The sequence below is a fragment of the Fimicolochytrium jonesii genome (genome assembly GCF_025526975.1).
Source record: "Fimicolochytrium jonesii strain JEL569 chromosome Unknown EV422scaffold_20, whole genome shotgun sequence".
Classification (NCBI taxonomy): domain Eukaryota; kingdom Fungi; phylum Chytridiomycota; class Chytridiomycetes; order Spizellomycetales; family Powellomycetaceae; genus Fimicolochytrium; species Fimicolochytrium jonesii.
Window position 1 is genome coordinate 378,778 of NW_026515687.1, and position 20,126 is coordinate 398,903.

The window sequence follows — 20,126 nt, forward strand, 5'->3', positions numbered from 1 at the left end:
AAACTTCCAGGGAAGCAAGAACAGAGGTTGGGTCTTCTCCCAAAAGAGGGTGCAGATACATTACATACGACTGGCGAGACGCGGGGATTGGAAGCGGAGGGAAGGGATCCTCTTGGATTGTGGAAGCCAGCTCTTTGACCGCCTTTCATGGGTCAAGCGTGCATCCTTCACGTGCACACAGTCAGGGGAAACATTCATCTCCAAATCGCTGAATTCCGTCGTCGTTCCCTGTCCGGCTTTGCATGCTGTTCCAAACAACCAAAACATACCCCAATCAGCTTCCAGTGTCACCCGCACACACCTCCCCTCCCCTCAACCAACTCACCGAACGAATCTCATAAAGATGCGTCTTGGACGTATCCCGCATCATCGTCCTCTGGCTGTCAAGCACGGCGCGCGGGTACCATTTCGCCATAAACAGCTTGTGCGACGCCTCGGCGATGCACAGGGATTCGCGGAGGGAGGCGGGGAGGGCGAATTCGGAGCGGTCTGATGTCGTGCCTAAACCGACACATTCCATCAGTTAATAACACACGGATTCCGGAAGAATGTATGCAGGGAAAGGAATATCTTACCCAGCCCGTTGTCATGAACCGAAGCCACATCATCCGCCAAATCCCCAAACACATCCGCCTCCTCCTCATTCCCCAGCCACCGCATCGTCACGGGGTCAAACACCATCCCGCCGACCGTCTGCGGCATCTTGTACCCGCCGACGTTTGTGATCAGCGCAGGGCGCGTGGGTGTCGCGGCCGTGCGGTCGAAGTCGAGAAGGGCGGATTCGTTGCCCTCCCATTTTTGGAGGAGGGGATTGTAGACCATGTTGCCGACCACTGGGGGTGGGGGTGGGGTTAAGGGTGCGATGGGGAGCGAGGGAGGGGAGGAAAGGGGGGTACCTTTGACTGTATCGGAGTTGTTCAGGTTTCGGATCAGCATTGGTTTCTTCTTCGGTCGCTATAGGATAATGAAACAAAGGAAGTCTTAGCTGGGGCTGCTGTGGGTGGTCTGGACTCGACAAGGCGCACGCGAGGACGAGATATGAGGACAGGGTGTACCTTCCTATGTGCGGGCGGCGGCGGCGGCCCGCGACGGTCATAGAAGGTCTTTGCTGGCCGATGATTCACGGGCGGTATGGACGTATACGGTCGCCGGTTTTCCCTTTCATCTACAATCATCCGGGCTATTCAGTCTGCGGAAGCCCACGTTCAAGGTCAGGATCTGCAGGCCGGGAGGGTTCTCTTACCAGTAGAAACCAAACTAGCAGCCGACCCAGCCTTCGACAACGTCCTCTTCTGCGAGCCTCGTCCCCCAACATTCTCATTCTGCCTTTCTCCCTTCGCGGGCGTCGCAACAAGCCCCCCAGCCTTCCTCACACCCTTCCCCTCCTCCCCCCTCACAACCAGATCCTCAATCCCATCCAACTCACTCCCATCCCCAAACATCGGACTATTCTTCGGTTTCCTCAGTAACCGCGACGGCGCGGTGTTGGCGTCGCTGCCCATCCGGCGGGTGGTTATGTAGTGGGAGGTGAGGCGTTGAATGTGGCCTACGGAGGGGGAGATGGCGGTTGGTGTGGGTGGGTGGGAGAGGCGGGTGGAGATGGAGAGGCGGGGCGGGCGGGTGGGGAGCGGGGAGGGGATTATGCGGGGGATTTTGGACGGGAGGGTGCGGGCGAGGCTGGATGTTGATGTGGTGGATTTGGTGGGGGAGGGGGTCTGGGATTGGGGGCGGGGGTCGGAGTGATGACGTGGTGGTTGCGGGGCTGGGTGGTGGTGATGATGTTGATGGTGGGCATGGTTGGAGACGGTTTGCGGTGTCGTTGCAACAGGTGTGGAAGGGATCTGTAGCCCGGCCCTCCCCAGCCTTGCCGGGTCCAGGGTGTCTTCCTCAGGAATCAACAACCCCTCCAACGGATCCTCATCATCCTTATCCGGCTCAACAATCTCCTCTCTCATACTATGATGATAAGTGCCCAACCGCAGCGCCTCAACCGTCTCTGGAAACTCCAGGTCATCAAACCCATCCTCCTCGCTCTCGGACGCAATCATGCTTGCCGTGGAGCTCGGGGTCGGGCTGTGCAGCATTCGCAACGATGGCAGGTCTTTGTGCACGCTCAGGCTATCGCTCCAGCCGTCGCAGATGCTGTCGAGGTGGCCGGTCATGTCGGCTTCGGGCGCTTTGTGGATCGTGCGGTCCGCGAGGCGGAGGGTCGTGATGTCGGTGGGGAGGTCGAAGTCGTCATCCATGTCGATGTCCATTGCTTCCAGTTTGTCCGTGTGGGATGCTGATGGTGTGGGTTCGGCAGCTTCTGCGCTTGGAGTGATCGTGGTAGGATTTGGACATGCTACGGTGGTCTCCTCCATCCATGCATGTATTGGACCATCACGCTGGATGACCTCTTTTGACTTTGGCGTTAAGCGTTGGATAGTCCCGACGATCTGAGCCGGCTCTGCTGGGTGTGGTTGGGCGAGCGCATGCATGGTCATATCTCTGCTATCGACGCTATCTTCTCCAAAATCCGGCAGCTCATCAGGGTACTCCTCCTTCCCGGAATCATCTGGCCGCGTAAAAAAGTGCCCGGACGGCTCAGGAAAACTCCCCTCTGACCGCGCAAGCTTGGCCTGTGTCTCAGGCACGCTATCCGTCTGGGCACCCACCGCCCACGCCGACGCGTATTCCCCACCAAAGACCATATCCTCGTCACCTTCCCCATCCAAAAAGTCACCCAGCGCAGAGGGGGAGCCACCGCCGGACGGTGGGTCCCCTTGTGACTCGGTGTAGAAGGAATGGTCCAGGCCTTCCGCTGGCACTTCGATATCATCCCAGCATTCTTCTTCGAAGAGGGTTGCTTTGGCGGGGACGTCGCTTCGGGTGGGCGTTATTCCGGCTGCCATCATGGAAGCTGCGTTTTTTCTATTCTGATAGGTTCTGTTATATGCAGTTTCGTCGCTTGGGTGGGTTCGAAGTTTTTCGCGAAAAGGGTCGTGCGTGAGTGCTGTCGGGCTCGAAACTGAGCTTCACGACGGGGGATGACGTTCCAGACGAGCGAGTCCCGTCCGTGTGAGTGCTTACAAGTAACAGCCGACACTCTTGTCCTCTCCCTGCGCCTGTTGCCATATGGGTGGTGATGCCGGTTTGCGGGGTGGTTGTTTCTCGTCCTGTGCGAGGGGCGGAAAGCAACACGCAATGTCATCGCAGGAGAACGACGCGTTGCTCCCCCTCGCCCTTCTGCGTCGGTTCCAAGCCATCTCGCACGGGAACGCTCGCCACCCAGCGCCCTGGCCTCTCTCACCTTCCGCGAACGGGCGGCCGCTCCTTCCTGCCTCCTATTGGCACGGGTTCTCCAGTGTCTGCTAGCCATCACCCCGGTGGGATAAGTGTGCTTGCATCAAAGAAACGCGTAGAACGGTGAGCCTCGTTGTCCGTCTTCCGGCAAAGATGCCCCATCACTGACCACCCACCCCAAACGGTGGCTCTCACACTATACCAGTCCTCTCTTATCCATCATGCCTCCATCCCCACTCAAAAAGGACCATCTTCTGAACTCCGTCAACAGAGGAGTCATAAAAACGCCAGGGTCGCCGCCACGCGCGACAGAGGACGGGGAACAGCTGGATAAGTTGGTATGTCAGCCTGTTCATTTGCATGCCAGTGAATGGGAGACGGGGTTGCTGATGAGATGTTTCGAATATTCAGTTCAGAGAAGGCATCGAAACCTTATCTCGATGCTATGAGCGGAAAAGCAACGAGCATTCGCAGTTGGAGGAAGTTGTATCGTCGCAGAGGAATCAGGTCGGTATACTTATACTCGAACGCGATGTGCCAATGAAGCACCGGCAAGCGAGCTGATGAATCCATGATGCAGATATTATCGCTAGAAGCGACCATCGGCGACCTAACCCGCGAAGTCACGCAGCTGAAATCAGAAAAGAAAGCGCTAGGCCAGTCGCATAACGCGTTAATTGGGAGATATGCGGCGCTGAGGAAGAGTGTTTCGCAGTTGGAGTCGTTCCGGCAGGTACTGAATGCTCTGGATTCCGCATGATTTTATGATACAATTGCAATGCTCAGCTCGCCTCTTCCGACACAGTCCATTGCTATTATGGTCGAGAGTGCCCCAAGGGCAGACGAAGGGCCGGATTTACTGGAGGATAGAGTGAGCGATGACCGGCGGTTATCTGAGGCTATAAGTACGTGCACTCGCCTACCGCATTATCCTCGGCGGACAAAGCTTTACTGATACTCTTTAAGTACCTCAGATGGACTAGATGATACGGGATCGGTGTGTGGGCTAGATGACACTTTACGGGCGAACGACTTGGTACGATCCATTAATTTCTCGGCTTCATTTCGTAGTAATTTTGGTCACGGTCCATTTCTCACCGTCATCTCCACAGTCGCTGTTTGAGCAATCGTCCATATTCAAACCAGCGGACGTCAGCGGGAACCACGAGTCCTCTGCCGCGAGTCTGGCAAAGGTACGCATCGAACATCCCGCTTCACGTGAAAGCGCAACGTCTACCCTCTCCTCACAAACATCACATCTCCTCAAAAGTTAACATCGGAAGAAAACCCCACATTCACCCCACAAAGGAGCTTTTCCAAATCAATCACCACAAAACCCCAAACCCCATCCTTCACCAACCCCAGCTCTCGCCGCGTCTCGGGGCCAGACCCCTCAGCGCGGGATGTCAAAAACGCACCCTCCTACCGAGCGCACCCACCCCCAGACCAGCTCACCAAACTCACCAACACAACCCCTCGAACAACAACAACCCTCCTCCCCAACGGCTCTCCCCAACCGCGCCTTCAGAATCCAAACGCAACCACAAACACAATCGACGCCCCCCACCTCTACCGCTCCATCCGCAACAGCCTAACCCCCCCGGATTTTGAAAAATTTGCCTTCAACGTCGCGCAATTCAACGCCGGCAAACAGACGCCGGAGGTGACGGTTCGGAATATAACGGGCATTGTGAAGGATGAGGGGTTGGTGGAGCAGATGACGAGGTTGATTTGGACGGCGTTGGATGAGAGTGGGGTTGCGGGGGGGAGGGCGACTGGTGGGACGGGGGGGAGTGAGGCGGAGTTGAGGGCGGGAAAAGGGTTGGGGAGGGTGGTTGTGAGTTCGTAGGGGGTGGGATGCAAAACCTTAATGTAAGCAAGGACTTTGGAAGCTTTTTCTTTTGGAATTTTGATATCGAATATGAGACGATTCAGATGAATAGACATGATGTTTCCAAAAAATAGTTCTTGTTTCCAGAAATGAGTCTAAGAACACATTTGATCTATATGCAAAAACTCTATATGCATCTCGCCTATTAGGGCAGAAACGGAAGACAACCGGATCCATGATCGCGTGCGTATGTCGGCCTGTCAGAGATCCTCTCTGAACGTGGCTTCCGAGATAACTCGAAATTGAATCCCGCTTTGGGGGATGCTCAATGTCTCCCCTCCGATAATGTCGCTAGATGTGCGTCGGACCTCCTCAGAATGATTCAGAGCGAGATGGCAACTTCCAGCAGCAGCAGCAGCCCATCGCAGCCCACAGCATCCACCACAAAATCCCTCCGCTCCTACATCCCCATCCCTCAAACCTGCTTAACCTCCTCGGGATCCTCCCTCGGCACCGCCTCCACATCCGTTCCCCTCCACCTCTTCCACCCCGCCCACTTCCTCTCCAACCACGGATTCAGCCTCCCCGCCGTGCGTCTCACAATCACCAAACACACAAAAAACCTCAACGGACTCAACACCTTATTACACAGCACCGCCAGCGCAAACGTCCCACCGGTCTCTGCCACCGTTTCCGCGTAATGGCCTAGATTGTAATTCTTGACGAACCCGGTGACGTCCGGTTGCGCGGCGCGGAGGAAGAGGTAGATGAGGAGGAGGTTGGACCAGGAGAGAATCTGGGAGACGAGGAGCCAGGCGAGGCCGTATTGTTTGGCGATGGATTTGACGTGGTGGAAGAAGCGGCCGGGGGCGCGGAGGATTGTCGGGAGCATTGGGATGGGGGCGGCGGGGTATGAGGTCGTGGGGAGGTTTATGCGGTGCCGAGGATTCGGGTATCGGAGTTGTTGGTGGCGCTGGTGGTGCTGGTGGTGCTGGTGCTGGGTGGGTGGTGATTGTGAGGCTGGCGGCGGGCCGCTCTCGGTGGGGGACGATGCTGGGCCTGTGAGGAAGGCCGAGTGCGAGGAGTGCCTGTTGAGGAGCATATGGCGACGTTGCCCGCACGAGGCAGCGCCTGAGAAGACGAAGAGCAAGGTTCTCCGTTGCAGCAGCCTGATGAGACTGTGTTTGCAGGTGGGCTGCTAGGGCAATGCTGGGGCAATGGGATCCAGAATGAGATCCAGAATGGGATTGCCGGCTGAAGCTGAGACTGTTGGAGTTCAAAGGCCTCCTTCCCGGTCCAGGAAGTCGTCCGCCGCATCCCCGTGGCCTTCTTTGCCCTCTTTGCCTCCTCCAAGTTCACGATCCTCGAACGCTTCCCTTCGCCATCCGACAGTCCCAGCATGCACTTGGCACACTCCTTCCTGCCAGGGAGCTCAGATTCCCGCCGTCGCTCCCGTTTCTACTACCCCTTCTTCGGCCGCAACCTCTCCTCCCGCCGCCTCCTTATCGTAAACTGACTGCTGCTCTTCGACTAACACATACCCCATATCCGACCCCGCCGAGATCTTCGCCGCCTGGTTCGCAACATATATGCATACCACCTCGCCGAACTTCGCGCGCTTTGACCCTGTTCAGCAAGTCATTGGCGCGGAGGTCGTAAAAATCTTCAACGACTTCTGTGGGTCGACGGACGCTGAACAGCGGTATAAAGCCGTCTATGCAGACACATTACGACGCTGTTTACGCGGGACGAAAATGCTATGTATGATCCTCGAGGACGATCTGGTATTTTTGGACCCACCAACCACGATCGCAACCATCGCGGGCAGACAGTCTCCTACAACTGCAACGACAACATGTACTTTGATTCCTCCAAGCATGGGTACAAGTATCTCCCCACGGGGCGGATGGGGAATGAACCCCGTGCCGCATCTTCATATTGTACAAACTGGAGGAGTTTGTTGAATGCGATGAGGGGACGGATGACGCGGCGGATCTGGGGATACCGGTTTGTATGGAGAAGCTGGGGATTCAGCAAGGACGGTTTCGGATCGGCCACCATACGGGGTAGATTTTATAGATCTGGTTCTCTCGAATGGTATAGCGGACGGCTCCAGGGATGCTCACTAACAATCAACACCCAATCCGGAATGTTATCCCAGATACCGTCTCGGGCGTATGTTGACACCTTCTACGAGAACATATTTTATTGATCTCGTCTATGCGCATACCGAAGAAGCTCACCAAAAAGGGCTTGGGTGCGGAAGACTTACGCCTTCTGGTACAATGTGGATTACCGACTCTTGTACTGTATGATCAAGAGTCGACCTGATGTTGCATCTCTCCAAATCACGTCCCTCTGGAGAGCGTTTTGTTTGCGATGCAGACGACTGTGGATGACGACCGTCACTGCGCCCCCACACACCTGATGTTCTAGGGCGTAGCTGTTTTTCTTCCCTTTCTGGCCTTCCTCAGGATTGGTCGAGTGGGTGGAACCCTGTACAATGAAAGATGCGATGCATGTGGTTCTAGGACACGTCGTTCAGTACCAGGCATGCCTAAGAGCTTCCATCAGACAAGTGACAGAGGCAACAACAGCAGGAAGGCATGTACCGCAAGCTCTGGGAGAAGGGTCTCGCGTATTACAAGCGGATTCAAAATACGGGGTCCTCCATTTCTGCGGGATTGTTAATTCGGTCGGTCCCAAATCCCCTTGCTGCCAGGTAATATACGGGACAAAATCATGCCTATGGGTTTCACAAAAAAACCTATACCATCTCTGGGTCCTGGATGTTAAGAGTCCGCCACGAGGACTGGATGAATGCTATCCAGAAGGAAAAGGTATTCATGAACAATCGTCGGCCATCGAAGACAGTGATATTCTCGTTTTCATACCCCCACATGTCGTTTCAATCCCTGCGACATCCAAATTCACTGGCTGTATCCGCTGCGAGGGTGAAAGTTTCCCTTGGTTCTTGTCAAGATTCCCCATTCGCATGAGAAGGAACGCGTTTGATCAACGCATGTAAGCATTAACTCCGCTCCGTTCTCGACACTATTTGATCTTTTGTGAAACCGACCTTCGCTACCTACTATCAACGTCCCAAGCGCAGATTTCAGTCCGAGTGAATGACATTGATTAGTGCATTTAAGATCCACAGATTCAATTGCTCCGCAATAGCTCCCTGGAAGCAGAATGAGCAGAAACCCTTGGCCTTTTCTGTATCCATTTTGATTGGATCTGCAAAACCGGAATATGACAACGAAAAGAGTATCTGGCGGAAGGTGGCGGGAACTACTTCACGGTTAGAACCAAGATCGACGTCGAGAACATTGTCACGGTTTTCTACCCGGGCTTGGCGGTCGCGGTGGTCGTGATCTGGACCGCTCAATAAACGGTACACTACCGAACTCCCAAAAATAGGATCTGCAAAAACCCCAAGTCTGCTGGAACTTCCAGAAAAAGAGGACTTCTTGGGGAATGATAAAATGCGGGCGAGGGCAAAAGCCACGCTTGACCGTCCAAGACGTGCAGCGTTGATACACTGAACACACATCCACTCTCGTAGCTTTTTCAATCTGTTCCGCCAGAAACCATCTAACGTTACAATGGGCCGCGATCGTAGCGCCTCATTCGCCGGTGCCATAAGCCGTCCTGATCCCTCCTCCCCAACGGGTCCCTACTCAGGTATCCGTACACCCTCCCCACCCTACACCTCCCACCCCAACTGACCCCCCTCCCCCTTTCAGCCGGCTTCGAAGTCTCCATGGAAGAGCAGCCCCTAAAACGGATCTCCGGGTTCGAAGACCTCGTCGCACATCGACCGACGAAGGAGGAATTGAAACAGAGGAATATCCTGAAATCTGATACTGTTGCGGACGGGTTGCAGGGTGTGAGGGAGGAGTTGAGGAAGAGGCGGATTGAGGTATGTGTGGCGGACGGAGGAACTTTGGGGATTGTGGTTGATAAGGGGTGTTGCGGGGTTTAGGATACGCTGAAGGAGAAGCTGGCTGCTCGGCCGGAGCCGGAAACGTTGGTGGAGCAGCATGTTTTGCTTGCTATTGGAGTTGCACCATCCATCCAGGTAATTTTCATGACACGGTTACCTACAATGTGTCACAAAGTAACCCAACTGGTCCTCACGCCAACTTCGACTTTACGAACAGGGCGCCCAACACGATCTACAAAAGCACAAACTCCTCGACGACCTAGAAGGAAAACTCTCCGGCCGCCCCTCAGTCGACTCTCTCATCGACCAAAATATCCTCAAAACCACCTCCCTCGCACCCGCCCTCCAAAGCACGCAACATGATCTCGCAAAGCACTTGCTGGTAGATTCCATCCAGCCAAAAATCAGCCACAGGCCATCGGTGACGGAGTTGGTGGATGCGAATATTCTGAAGGACCCGCATGTTGCGCCGGCGTTGCAGAGCGCGCAGGTTGGGTTGGAGAGGAGCTTCGTGGCGGATTCTTTGAGGCATAGTTTGAGTGAGGTGAGAGACGTTGAGCTGGAGGTTTAGACATAATGCCGAAAAGGCGGCTGACAGGGATTGCATTCCCAGCGGCCCAAAGAGGAAGCGCTTGGCAAAATCCTCCGTGCTGGATGAGTCGCGGATATGCAGCTCGGGGGGACCTATTGGCTTTCCGCGATACCCATGCTTTTATCTCCTCGTTCGAGCGTACCCTATCTTCTTCTTTCGGAGACTTATCGAGATAGGAAACTCATCGCGTAGAATTTTACCGGTTTAATCTAGTTTAATGAGAACATAGCCCTGATGTCCGTACGATCGTCCTCTCCGTCCATTGCGGGTGGGGTATTTGGAAACTCGTCTGTGGGCTCAGTCATCTATGCGCCGCTTGAATGTCCTGACCTGCGAACACTTTGAGTTTCCAACCAGCGCACTTGGATCCATTCAAAGTTACTGCAGCTCGTTAGCAACTATCGTTTTTCTAGTATTGCTAACGCGTCTGTATATGTAACGCGTGCCGAAGTACGGGCGAGGCAAAGAGATAGTCCAAACTGGCCCCCATGCCCGACGAAGGCTATTCACGTACAGGAATGGATGGATGGCCATTATCTCCTGAATCCTCAAATTCTGCATTAATCGTGTCCGAGGGCAGGAAGATGTGTTGGGTGCACTCAACTTCGTTGACCTGGATGAAGTGCGGCGTCGGGCAGGGTCTCAAGGGTGAACGCGTCCTTCATGGGTGCAAGAAGAACGGGGAACGTACGGAATCCGGACGCGGGGTACATTTCCCGTTTACCTCATTTTCATGTGGGTTGCGGGTGCTTTTCAGTTGGCGGATAGTCGATGAGGGCCAAAGCATCGGATGTAAGTTGGACAGAAGTCTCGGGGCCTGCATGCCAAAGTGGTGGACCCGCGGTGCCTCGACCGGCAGGCAGGCGTTTTCCACCTCAGTTCCAATTCTCAAAACCCACAGAGCTCGTTGTAAGAAGCTGTCCGAAGTATGTCGTTGGGAAAGGACGCTTTCGGACATGAGCGGACTTTCCCTGCTTACATCACGCGTTTTGTGGGGGTTTGACCGCGGTCAGCTTTTTGGCGACAGGATAGCGCGTTGAGAGCCCGAGCCACCGTCGTCGGCAGCTGAAGTTTTAGGATATACCAGGCATACCCGATAAGGTAATGAAAGGTACGGCAGGTGCAGTGAATCTGGGGTCGGGACACCTCCGGTTGCGACGGGCCTGGTTAACATCACCGAAGATATGCCTAAGCATGGTATAGGATGCCTTTATGCGCGCATGCAGCCTTTCAAGTGCGTTCGTCAGCCAACAAGGACGCTCCAAATGAGTCGTCAGGTCCCTGGATATTTGCCGAGACGGCCCTGTGTATCCCCGTCCTACTCCCATACCGCCAGCCAACCGTCTGTCAACGCATGCTGTAAGTCGCAAGGTTGCCGACAGGCGATTTCTGCACTTGTTCACATCGATGTTCTTGCGCGAGGAACCTCCCTGCAAAATGGCCTAGGTAGATTCTATGCGAATGCATGAATGTAGCATAACGGCATCCTCTGCTATTGATGACCAACCGCTGACGTTCTTCCACCTTCAGCTCGCAATCCCTCGGATTGGCCATTGCAGACTCGCCACAAGTCTCTAGACTTGCCCTTTGGGAGCCTCTAGACTTCCGAAGGTTCCCCTTGAAGTCACGGCATACAGACGTGCTCATCAGTCGGAGGTATGTAACGATTGTGGTTCTAACCCTGCCGAGGGGTCCTGAGTTCATCGCGCACCCAATCTCGTAGGTCGTACATTCCATGAATGACTGAATCGACCATGATCACATTTTGGAAGCTCCATGATTTCTGCTGCCGACACAGGTTCCGACGACAGGATGCGATCGACCCACAGGAAAAAGCTCGCATGCGGCAGCGTCGCACTCGCTGTGCTCTGACTCGCAAGATATATGGCCGAGTCAGTGTCGGGTGCTTGCAGAGGAACCGATGTTATTTGGCACCGTGGCGAGCTTGGTACGCTCACGGTTGTCGTGGTTTGGGCAGGATTTTAGAATATCGGACTTGTTACGATCGAAGATCCAACGCACGTATGGCTTCACATGGTCAAGCAAGCAATCCAGTATAGTACGGTCGCCGCATGCTTGGAGTCGAGTAAAGAAAGGCCCATCCGTCGACGCAGACGGTGTCGAACGGCTGACATCGCCGAGATGGTACAGTGGCTTCATGTGAGCCATAATCTCGCTCTCATTGTAACATTTAGCGCCTACAGTGATGTGGTCGCGTGTCCGTGTGAATGCATATGGCCACTTCGTCGTCACTCAGCATGCACGACAAAAACACAGCGACACAACTTGCCAGCTCGTCTATTGGCAGCTCGGGTCGGGTAAGGCTCGGTTGACCATCCGCTTGTGGATTAAGAAGCGCAGCCAGAGCCAGCCTCCGGTATAGCGACAGCTCCGCCTTCGCCGGCATACGGTCCGTCCTTGTGCCACTATGAAAATGCGGTAAAGCCCGGTCTGTGGCTGGTCGAGTCGATTGTGCTGAGCGTTTTGTATACGCAACGAGGGCGATAGAAAGGTTTAGCTATTCTCGTCCATGAGGGAGGTGACTGCTGGAGTTCTCCAGCGACGGCCAGCACAATCCTGGCTTTCTCCAGGCCGGATCCTGGCCTCAGTCGGATGACCAAAGTCTCAGAGGTTACTCGAATTCCACCCAAAACCATTGCGCAAGTAAGGCTGTTCTTAATTTGAGATAAATAGGGGAATAAGAAGGTACAAAAAAGCGGGAAACGAGAGAGGAGCGAAAACGGAACCTCCCCGTCATTTCCCATCATCACCGTCTAGAGCCCTAATCTAAACACGGCGTCCACGTCGCAAATTCAGTCTATAGACATGAAGTCGTCCAGATACTATAATGTTTTCGCACGTCTATTCCTGCTTGGTCTCCGCGGCGACCTCAGAGGGATACTTCATCTTCCACATGCCCTTCTCCGGCAACCAGGAGAGGATGGGGCGGGTGGAGTACCAGTGAGATTTGAGGAACTCCCAGAGTGGGAAGCCTTCGACTTTGCGGTATGATGGGCCGAGGACTTTCGCGACGATCTGAGGAACGAGGATGAATATTAGGAGGTGGCCCGTTCGACGGCAAATTCCGGTTTGATATGAAACTTACAGGTGTCGCTTCCATCAACCTGTAGTGAGGGATGGACGTGTACATCAAGTGGTGGGCAACGTGTCCATCAGTGATGTTGTGAATCAACTTGTCAAGGATTCCGTAGCCGTACACGCGGTCGACGGTCTGCACCGCTCCGGTGGTGAAGGTCCAGTTCTTCTCGCTATACACTTGCGTGCCAGCGGTGTGGTGCTGGAGGTAGGTGACAGCGTACAACCACTGTAGAAATATGCGGTGTGAGAACCATGCGTGCACCTTCCCAAAGTCAAGTCCGGTAATGAACTCACTGTGTTGTAGGCCAACCATGGAACAACGTATGCGTAGTTGAACGTTGTCCACGATCCAGAAGCGTACCGGATGGCAACGAGGTAGGTCAACACGACACCGACACTGAACGCGCATTGGGCACGCTCCTTGTTGTTCCTGAACAGCTTGCTCCATGGCAAGAAGTGGCTACCATCTGGTAGACCGGCAAGAAGGTACAGGAAAGCGTATGCGACAGGGACGAGGAACGGCTGGTTCTTGATGAACTTGGCGCCCATGATCTCCTCCGATGGCGTGCTCCACGTGTGGGACATGTCCTTCTCTTTATGGTTGTGAAACTGATGGTGCTGGGCGTGGGAACGAGCCCATGGCCAGAAGGGGACGAGGAGGAAACCGTGGGACAGATGTCCGACCGTGGCGTTGACGTGTTTGTGGTTAGAGAAGCTTCCGTGACCTGACGAAGAGGAGTTCGCAGGATAAGCAACAATATCCAAGGATTATAGGGCCGCCTCAAAAGTAGCTTTCAAGCCTACCGCAGTCGTGTCCCACTACGAAAAGGGACCAGAGCATAATTCCAGTGACATTGAACCAAACGGCGTACGCCGCCCACAGACCGAGAGACCAGTGGCGCTCCGGCAAAAAGAAGTTGGCGTAGAGGACAAACAGACCGGCAAGGACGACAGTGTCGAAGGCGAAGTATGCCATAGAAATGGGGAGCGACTTTTCGAACACACGCGCGGGGAGGGCCTTGCGCAATGCGCCAATGTTGATATCCGCTCCTGGGAACTCGTGTTTAATGCTCTCGTTCAGCATCTCATCCTCGGCCGCGATCGCGGTAGGTTTGCGGGCGACAGGGGTCGGAGTCGCTGTCGTTGTGCCAGCCATGTTTGGACTGGAAAATGAGAAGGAAGCCGTAGATCAGCGTCTGACTTTGCAAACAAGTTTGTCGGAGGTTCCAAAACCTTGCTGAGGTGTACTGCGGGCCAGGGGAAGAGGAAGCACTCACCACAGATATCAGGTAACCACGACAAAGGTCTATTGAGGATATCTAGAACAGAACGGGAGCAAACAAGAGTCCGTGGGAGCACAGCAAGCTTCAGAGGGGAGTTCGCGGACGCCCTGGGGGTTTTATTGCGGCCGAAAGCGAGATTCTCCACCGCAAAACCCACGGACGCTTTCGGGACGATATCGGTTCTAAATCCAGACGTTTGCAATCCCATTAATTCATTCAGCGGGCGGTATCAAGATGCATATGCTTTTCGCCCCTGCATTGGGGGAGGGGGGGGTGGTACGCGCCAGGGAAGGCACCGGCTGAGCACACGCGCAAGGTGAAAATAGGCTATTTGCAGCGCGGCGCGTCGGGAAGATCGGGCGGTCGCGAGGGCTTCTGGATGCTTCCGCCTGGACTTATCCATTACGAGCTTATTTGTAGGCCCCGAATTAGCAGCAGCACGGTGAAACTCTCCTTGCATTCATGGCGGATCCTCTCGCACAGCCAGCTATTCGGAAGGCGGTGCAGGCACATGCAACGTCTTTATCAGACTTTCTCATCCCCGGTAAAAGTGAGCCCCTGATTCCAGCCATCAGGATTCCTTGAGATCCGCGCGGATATATAAAATAAAAGAGATTGGCAAATCTCACGACGATCGAAACGAAGCACACGCACAGCCATGCCCTCCGCTCGCTCGACGCTCGTGCTCGTGCGTCACCCGCCATGGTTTTACAATGCGCAGTGAGTGAGACACGTGACCAATTTTTAAAATTTATAAGTTTAAACCAGTTTGGCGAGACCCAGGGCGAGACCTAGTACCGCGTTCGACAGCTTCAACAGGTCCTGCATGGAGTTTGACGTGCTTTGCAAACGGCATCAATGAAGCACGGCCAATTAATCGACGCTCGGAGTGGGATGTTCTTTGATGACAGAAACGCTGGATATAGATCTTCGAGTCCGGGGCCAAAGCTTGTCTTTGCTGATCGCCGAGACAGACATACCGCTCCTACACTCGACGACCGTGGCGTCAAACGTGCCAGATTGGCTGGTTCTCTCTCCGAATGATCCAAACCAGACAGTCAAACTTCCATAGCCATGAACGGATTGTGGAGAACGAATTGTGGAGAATAAGGAAAACCATGCGTCTTCCATTGCTCCACGCGCGGAACAACATTGGGAATCAAGTGTGTATGAGCCAATTACGTGATCATGGGTAACAATAGACTATACGAATATGTTTTGTTGATGTATGACTCCAAAAACAATTCAACGACGGAGGGGCTAGGGGTAACTAAATGCAATATACAGAGTGAGGGAATATGGTCATTATGTGTGAGGTTTTAAGTATACAGTCTGTGCCTACGCTACAGTAGTGTGGTAGTTATGGAAGCCGAAAGTCATGAACGTTATGAAGAAAGTCGAAAGGAGAACGCGGTCCGGAGAGAGATTTCCCTCGTCCGCTATCATTGCCTCAAATCCGAGTCCCCAATCAACCCGGACACATCATGATTCGGCGGCGGCAAATCCAACAACTGCGCCAACATCCCATTCACATCCAAATCCGCATCATACGACGGCGTCTCGCCCACATCGTAGCCGCGGGGGTACGACGAATACTCCACATACCCCGACCCCGAGTCCTGTGTCGTCGTCGTCGTCGTCACATTCCTCCCAACATCCGGCTTATCCTCCTCCTCCTTCAACACAGCCTCGTTAGCAGCCGCTTTTTCCTCAGCCGCAGCCAACGCATTGAAAGCTTCAAGAACCTCCTTGGCTTCCACCTTCGCAACCGCCAGCAATTTCTTGCACTGCACATCATCCAACCCATGCGCGTGGATCAAATGATACTTCAACCCGTTAAGATTCTTATACGGTTTCTCGCACTGCACCATTATCGTTGTCGGCGGTCGTTCCCCCTGGGGAGTCGCACCTTTAACCGCTTTGGCAGCCGCGTCGTCAACAAGCACGCGACAGATGAACGGTTTTACGGCGTTCTTCGGGTCGTCCTCCCCGGCTGCGTCCGCTTCCGCGGCTGCTTTGGAGGTGGATTCGTAGAGTTCCGGGTGGCCGTGTTCCAGGTGGTATTTGAGCCCGTTGGGGTTCTTGTAGGATTTGTTGCAGTTGGGGTGAGGGCACGGGTGGGGTTTAGCGGGCCCGATAAGGGGTGTGCTGGGTGTTGGGGCATCGGCGGTGATGGGCGTGCCGGCATCGCCCGATTCGACGGTGGAGGCGGAGTCGGAGTGGGTGGGCCCGTGGGGGCGCTCTTTGCGGGCGCGTGGCTTGGCTTTTGGGCGGGCTGCTACTGCTGCGGCTGCGGACGGGGTTGTGGCGGGGGCTGTGGGTGGGACGCGGGAGGTTGTGGAGGGGGCGGGTGATGGGTGGTGGGCGGCCGGGGTTGCGGGGTTGCCTGCCGATGTCGCTGGCGGGAAAGCGTTGGCGGATAGTGACTGTGTTTGTGCCGTTTGTCTCACGGCTGTCGCGGGTTGCTGTAAGGGTATGGCCGCCTGCACATGTGTATCGTGGTTCGGGTGTTGCTGCTGCCGTTGAGGCGCATTTACTCCGCCCGAAGGATACATTTGCTCAGAATATACCAGTCCGTTCGCGTATTGTTGATATGGCGCTCCCAAATGGTTCATACCCTGCCCCACCAGGATGGACGAGTAATCCGCATAGCCGTATGCTGGCATGTACACCGGTTGATTCCGGAACTCGGGGGGCAGTACAGGCGCACTCGTCTGCAGACCGTGCGGCATGGCCGGGTCCTGCGTATGTGCCGACTGCACACCCAAATTCTGCGATGCAAGATGCTGTCTTGATGGTACAGGGCCGTTAGCGTTCGACACGTCATCATATGCAGCAGCATCGGGCCTAGAATGTGATGCCGGGCGCGTCTCAACATAATCGGCATTGGCGTCCAACGCAAACTCCGAGGGTATCTGGCCACTTTGGGGCATCATGGGTGGAGTACGCAAGGACGAAGCCTGGAAGTTTGCGATCAGAAAGTCCATCGCGTTCCCCGGCTGCTGCTCCGATGAGAGCATGTTGTTGTTCACCGGTATGGGTGCCGCGAGGGACGATGTGGGGGCAAAGTGGCCAGGTTGTGGGGCGGCCATGGTTGATGACGTTTGAGCAAGCTTCTGGGAGAGTGCCGACGTCTGACCCGCGCCATGACCGTCGGAAAGGCTGGAGTTGGAGTTACCTCTTGGTCGGTGCAGGGGGTGGGCGGAATCGTTGTGGTTGTCGTCGTCGGCGTCATGAAGTGCTCTCATCTGGGCGTGTGTACCGGGTCTCGGCACGGCCATCGGAGTCGTGCGCGTCGCCTCCACTTCCTGATCAGTCTGCGAGCCCCGCCGATGACTGTTCTGCTGAGGGTTCGATGCATCCGCATAGTCCGTCTCGTCATTCGCGGCAACCGATGAGCCCGGGTACATGAAGGGTTGTTGATAGAGTGGATTACCCCCAGCATTTCCATCCACCCGCGAGGGCGCAAGCAAGGACTCGAGCATTTCCTCCGACAATTCCTGCTGCGGCTGATATCCCGTTCCCATGCCAGACCTCATCCCATTCCCTGGTGTCATACCATACATCGCCTGCCCTGCATCGCCACTCTGCATCAAAATGTCCGAGAAATCTACCCCGCTCAACCGGAATTCTTCTCTTATGCGTTTGAGTTCGATCGCTGAATACGACCCTACCGAAAACGCTGCCGCGGACAGAGTTCGCTTCTGCGCGAGGATCTGTGCCCCTCTCGTTTCCGCATCGTTGACGTTCGGTTGATTCGCGAGCAATGCGGACAGATCAGCGTCGACATTGCCCGTCCCAGCCGGAAAGAGGCCGCTGAGACCCGATGGCCCATGCGCTAGGTGTGTAGGATGCTGGTATAATGGAGGATAGTACTGAGACCAGTCTTGCCCGTTTGCTCCATTTGACCCGTTTCGAGCCTCATGAAATGCCGCTCTGGTGATGGCTGGTGCAATTCCGCCGTAATTGGGATAAATGGGTAAAGCTGCGGGCCCAGCATTTCCGCTATTTCCGTTCCCTGGCTTCGCATTAGCTAGTGAGCCATTTGCATTAGGATTCGCGGTATGCTCTAGCGCGCAATGCCGCAATAGGTCGTCGTAGGTCGCGTGAATGATCCCACAGCAAGGTATGTCGCGGTGCGGGAACGGAGTTTGCAGTGCCTGCTGGAAAGCGCTGTCATTCGTCCCCACATTGCCAGGCGCAGGACTGTTGCTATTACTGTTGTTGTTGTTGTTTCCAGTATAGACGGCGTGCGGTGCGCGCCTGTAGAGAAAGTTCGAGGTACGCCGTGGGGAAACGGGGGAGTCGGAGAAAGGAAACATGGGTGAGGTGCCGAAGGATGTCGTATCGGGAGGCGTTGTTGAGACTATGCCCTGACCATGACCCATCATGATGGATGTTGGCGTGGTTAGCACGTTGTGGGGCGTTGGCTGCCAATGACTACCACTGCTATTATTACGTGAGACAGGCACGGGAGCCATGGGCCTCCCGGTCAAGTTCTTCGCAGGATCCATTTGTCCCATTCTCTGCGGGTCTCCTCCAGGTCCTTGCGCAAAGGAAATGATTCTTGCCCGACTGTTGGCGTGGAAATTGGATTCCGAGTAACCTGTCGAAACCCCAAAACCACCCGTAGGATACTGATGTTGATAGGATAGCTGCGACTGCGAAGCCGTTGGTTGAGTTGTTTGGGGTACTCCACCACCGTTTAGTGTGTTGTTGTATTGCCCGTTGTGGAGTTTGGGAGCATCGGTATTGCCAGTAGAGTTTGAATGTCCGGGAGGAGTCTCCAGGCGCCCAGGAACCATTCCCACTGAAAGCTAAAAGACTGGTGACGGGTGTAAGCGTCTAGCACCCTCAGAAAGGTAGAGTATTGCCCAGCCAGCACTCACCAGATTTGTCTCTGGGAAAGAAGCTACAAGGTGACTTCCCCCCCACTTTGACAACCCTGAGTTTTGAAAGGCTGGTTGTGGCTCGCACCAAACGTATCGTCTGCCAGGAACTTTCGCCTATGTACTTGCGGTTTGAGTGTGGAGTGATTCCGAACGTTGAGGAGTGTGGAGGATGCAGGGTTAATGGGTAGAAGTCTTTCATGTGAAATGCCGCTTCCGAGTTTTCGCTCTCAAAGCACCTTTCGGTCGTTGCGACTTCCAGATCCAAGTTCCCTGACCAGCAAGGAGACCACGCAAGACGGAAGGGGTTGTTGGGGAGGAAATTCTGGGGGTCAGGCGCAATTCATGGGCTGCCGTTTTTGATTAGCGGAGTGCCCGGAGTCTAATCAAAATGGAGTAACATCGGAGCTGTGTCTAAATGAATCATCCACGCGGTTCAAAAGACCCCACCCCAAACCAATTGTTTGGACACGCCACCGTGTATTGGCCCTCTCACTTTCATGGCTACCGTGTGCCAGACGACGTGACCTCGGGTCCTGTGAGCTGAATGAAATTCAGCCCCGTTGCAGATCCTATCTATTCCATTAGCGCTTTTGTTAACAGTTCCCGAAACCGGGTTCTGGGCCTGATTGCGGAAGTGGCTTGCAGTGCGATCCTAGTTCTGAACCTCCGAAACTTGATGTTCGAATTGGGCAGACATGTCGCGAAAACGTGCGTAAATTGTGGGGTAGGTCGGTGCGAGCCGCTGACTGTTTCCTGTGGTATCATGCATTGGCTTTTTGAACGAACAAGTCATGAAGTCAGTATATACGTAGTATAGAACTCTGCACTTCCCAAATCATGTATCGATGGCGTCCAATTTGGGCGTCGGATTCTCCACGGTTGAAGATCCAGACGATTTGACAGAAATGCTTTCAATTGCGCAAGCGGAGTTGTGGCAAGAGGATGTTCCATTGGGGTGTACAGCGGTGCGATATATTGCCCTTGCTGCATGCCCAATGCCTTTCCGTCAATTTCCTTGTCTCGAGGTGCATATGTATACAATGCTTTTGGTTTCCCGATGATTCAATCACTCATGACATTCCATTTTTCCATGCTACGTCCCGAAAATGCCACCAAAGCGACCTATAACATCTTTTCACCTTTAATTTACGCCAAAATACATCCAAAAGTTCGAGGATACGCCGAAAAAGACACA

At 54.5% G+C, this 20,126-nt stretch overlaps 7 protein-coding genes across 7 annotated transcripts; 3 read left to right on the forward strand and 4 right to left on the reverse strand.

Annotated features, from left to right (window-relative positions):
- Positions 1-23: 23 nt before the first annotated feature.
- EV422DRAFT_164939 (uncharacterized protein) lies at positions 24-3,012 on the reverse strand. The gene is made up of 6 exons (XM_053065032.1): positions 1,244-3,012; positions 1,056-1,180; positions 897-954; positions 576-833; positions 326-501; positions 24-245 (listed from the first exon to the last, which is right to left on the reverse strand). The coding sequence occupies exons 1-6, from the start codon at positions 2,895-2,897 to the stop codon at positions 195-197; spliced, it is 2,322 nt and encodes a 773-aa protein (XP_052923733.1). The 5' UTR covers positions 2,898-3,012; the 3' UTR covers positions 24-194.
- A 218-nt stretch (positions 3,013-3,230) lies between these two features.
- EV422DRAFT_536831 (uncharacterized protein) lies at positions 3,231-5,042 on the forward strand. Its single transcript, XM_053070866.1, has 7 exons — positions 3,231-3,408; positions 3,491-3,623; positions 3,697-3,792; positions 3,866-4,018; positions 4,091-4,190; positions 4,260-4,321; positions 4,398-5,042. The coding sequence occupies exons 2-7, from the start codon at positions 3,507-3,509 to the stop codon at positions 4,557-4,559; spliced, it is 690 nt and encodes a 229-aa protein (XP_052923734.1). The 5' UTR covers positions 3,231-3,408; positions 3,491-3,506; the 3' UTR covers positions 4,560-5,042.
- A 573-nt stretch (positions 5,043-5,615) lies between these two features.
- EV422DRAFT_488304 (uncharacterized protein) lies at positions 5,616-5,963 on the reverse strand (the record flags this gene model as incomplete). Its single annotated transcript, XM_053067421.1, has 1 exon — positions 5,616-5,963. A coding segment is annotated over one exon (348 nt), but the record flags the coding sequence as incomplete, so codon positions are not given.
- A 583-nt stretch (positions 5,964-6,546) lies between these two features.
- EV422DRAFT_165055 (uncharacterized protein) lies at positions 6,547-7,438 on the forward strand. Its single transcript, XM_053065033.1, has one exon. The coding sequence runs from the start codon at positions 6,876-6,878 to the stop codon at positions 7,326-7,328; it is 453 nt and encodes a 150-aa protein (XP_052923736.1). The 5' UTR covers positions 6,547-6,875; the 3' UTR covers positions 7,329-7,438.
- A 1,096-nt stretch (positions 7,439-8,534) lies between these two features.
- Positions 8,535-9,900, forward strand: EV422DRAFT_536837 (uncharacterized protein). The gene is made up of 5 exons (XM_053070867.1): positions 8,535-8,803; positions 8,866-9,041; positions 9,105-9,200; positions 9,283-9,609; positions 9,679-9,900. The coding sequence occupies exons 1-5, from the start codon at positions 8,725-8,727 to the stop codon at positions 9,721-9,723; spliced, it is 723 nt and encodes a 240-aa protein (XP_052923737.1). The 5' UTR covers positions 8,535-8,724; the 3' UTR covers positions 9,724-9,900.
- Positions 9,901-12,313: 2,413 nt separating this feature from the next.
- EV422DRAFT_536842 (omega-6 fatty acid desaturase, endoplasmic reticulum isozyme 1) lies at positions 12,314-14,239 on the reverse strand. The gene is made up of 5 exons (XM_053070868.1): positions 14,034-14,239; positions 13,561-13,919; positions 13,051-13,481; positions 12,764-12,982; positions 12,314-12,693 (listed from the first exon to the last, which is right to left on the reverse strand). The coding sequence occupies exons 2-5, from the start codon at positions 13,910-13,912 to the stop codon at positions 12,520-12,522; spliced, it is 1,176 nt and encodes a 391-aa protein (XP_052923738.1). The 5' UTR covers positions 13,913-13,919; positions 14,034-14,239; the 3' UTR covers positions 12,314-12,519.
- Positions 14,240-15,325: 1,086 nt separating this feature from the next.
- On the reverse strand, positions 15,326-19,009 carry EV422DRAFT_165143 (uncharacterized protein). Its single transcript, XM_053065034.1, has 2 exons — positions 18,929-19,009; positions 15,326-18,864 (listed from the first exon to the last, which is right to left on the reverse strand). The coding sequence occupies exon 2, from the start codon at positions 18,842-18,844 to the stop codon at positions 15,482-15,484; it is 3,363 nt and encodes a 1,120-aa protein (XP_052923739.1). The 5' UTR covers positions 18,845-18,864; positions 18,929-19,009; the 3' UTR covers positions 15,326-15,481.
- Between the last annotated feature and the right edge of the window lie 1,117 nt (positions 19,010-20,126).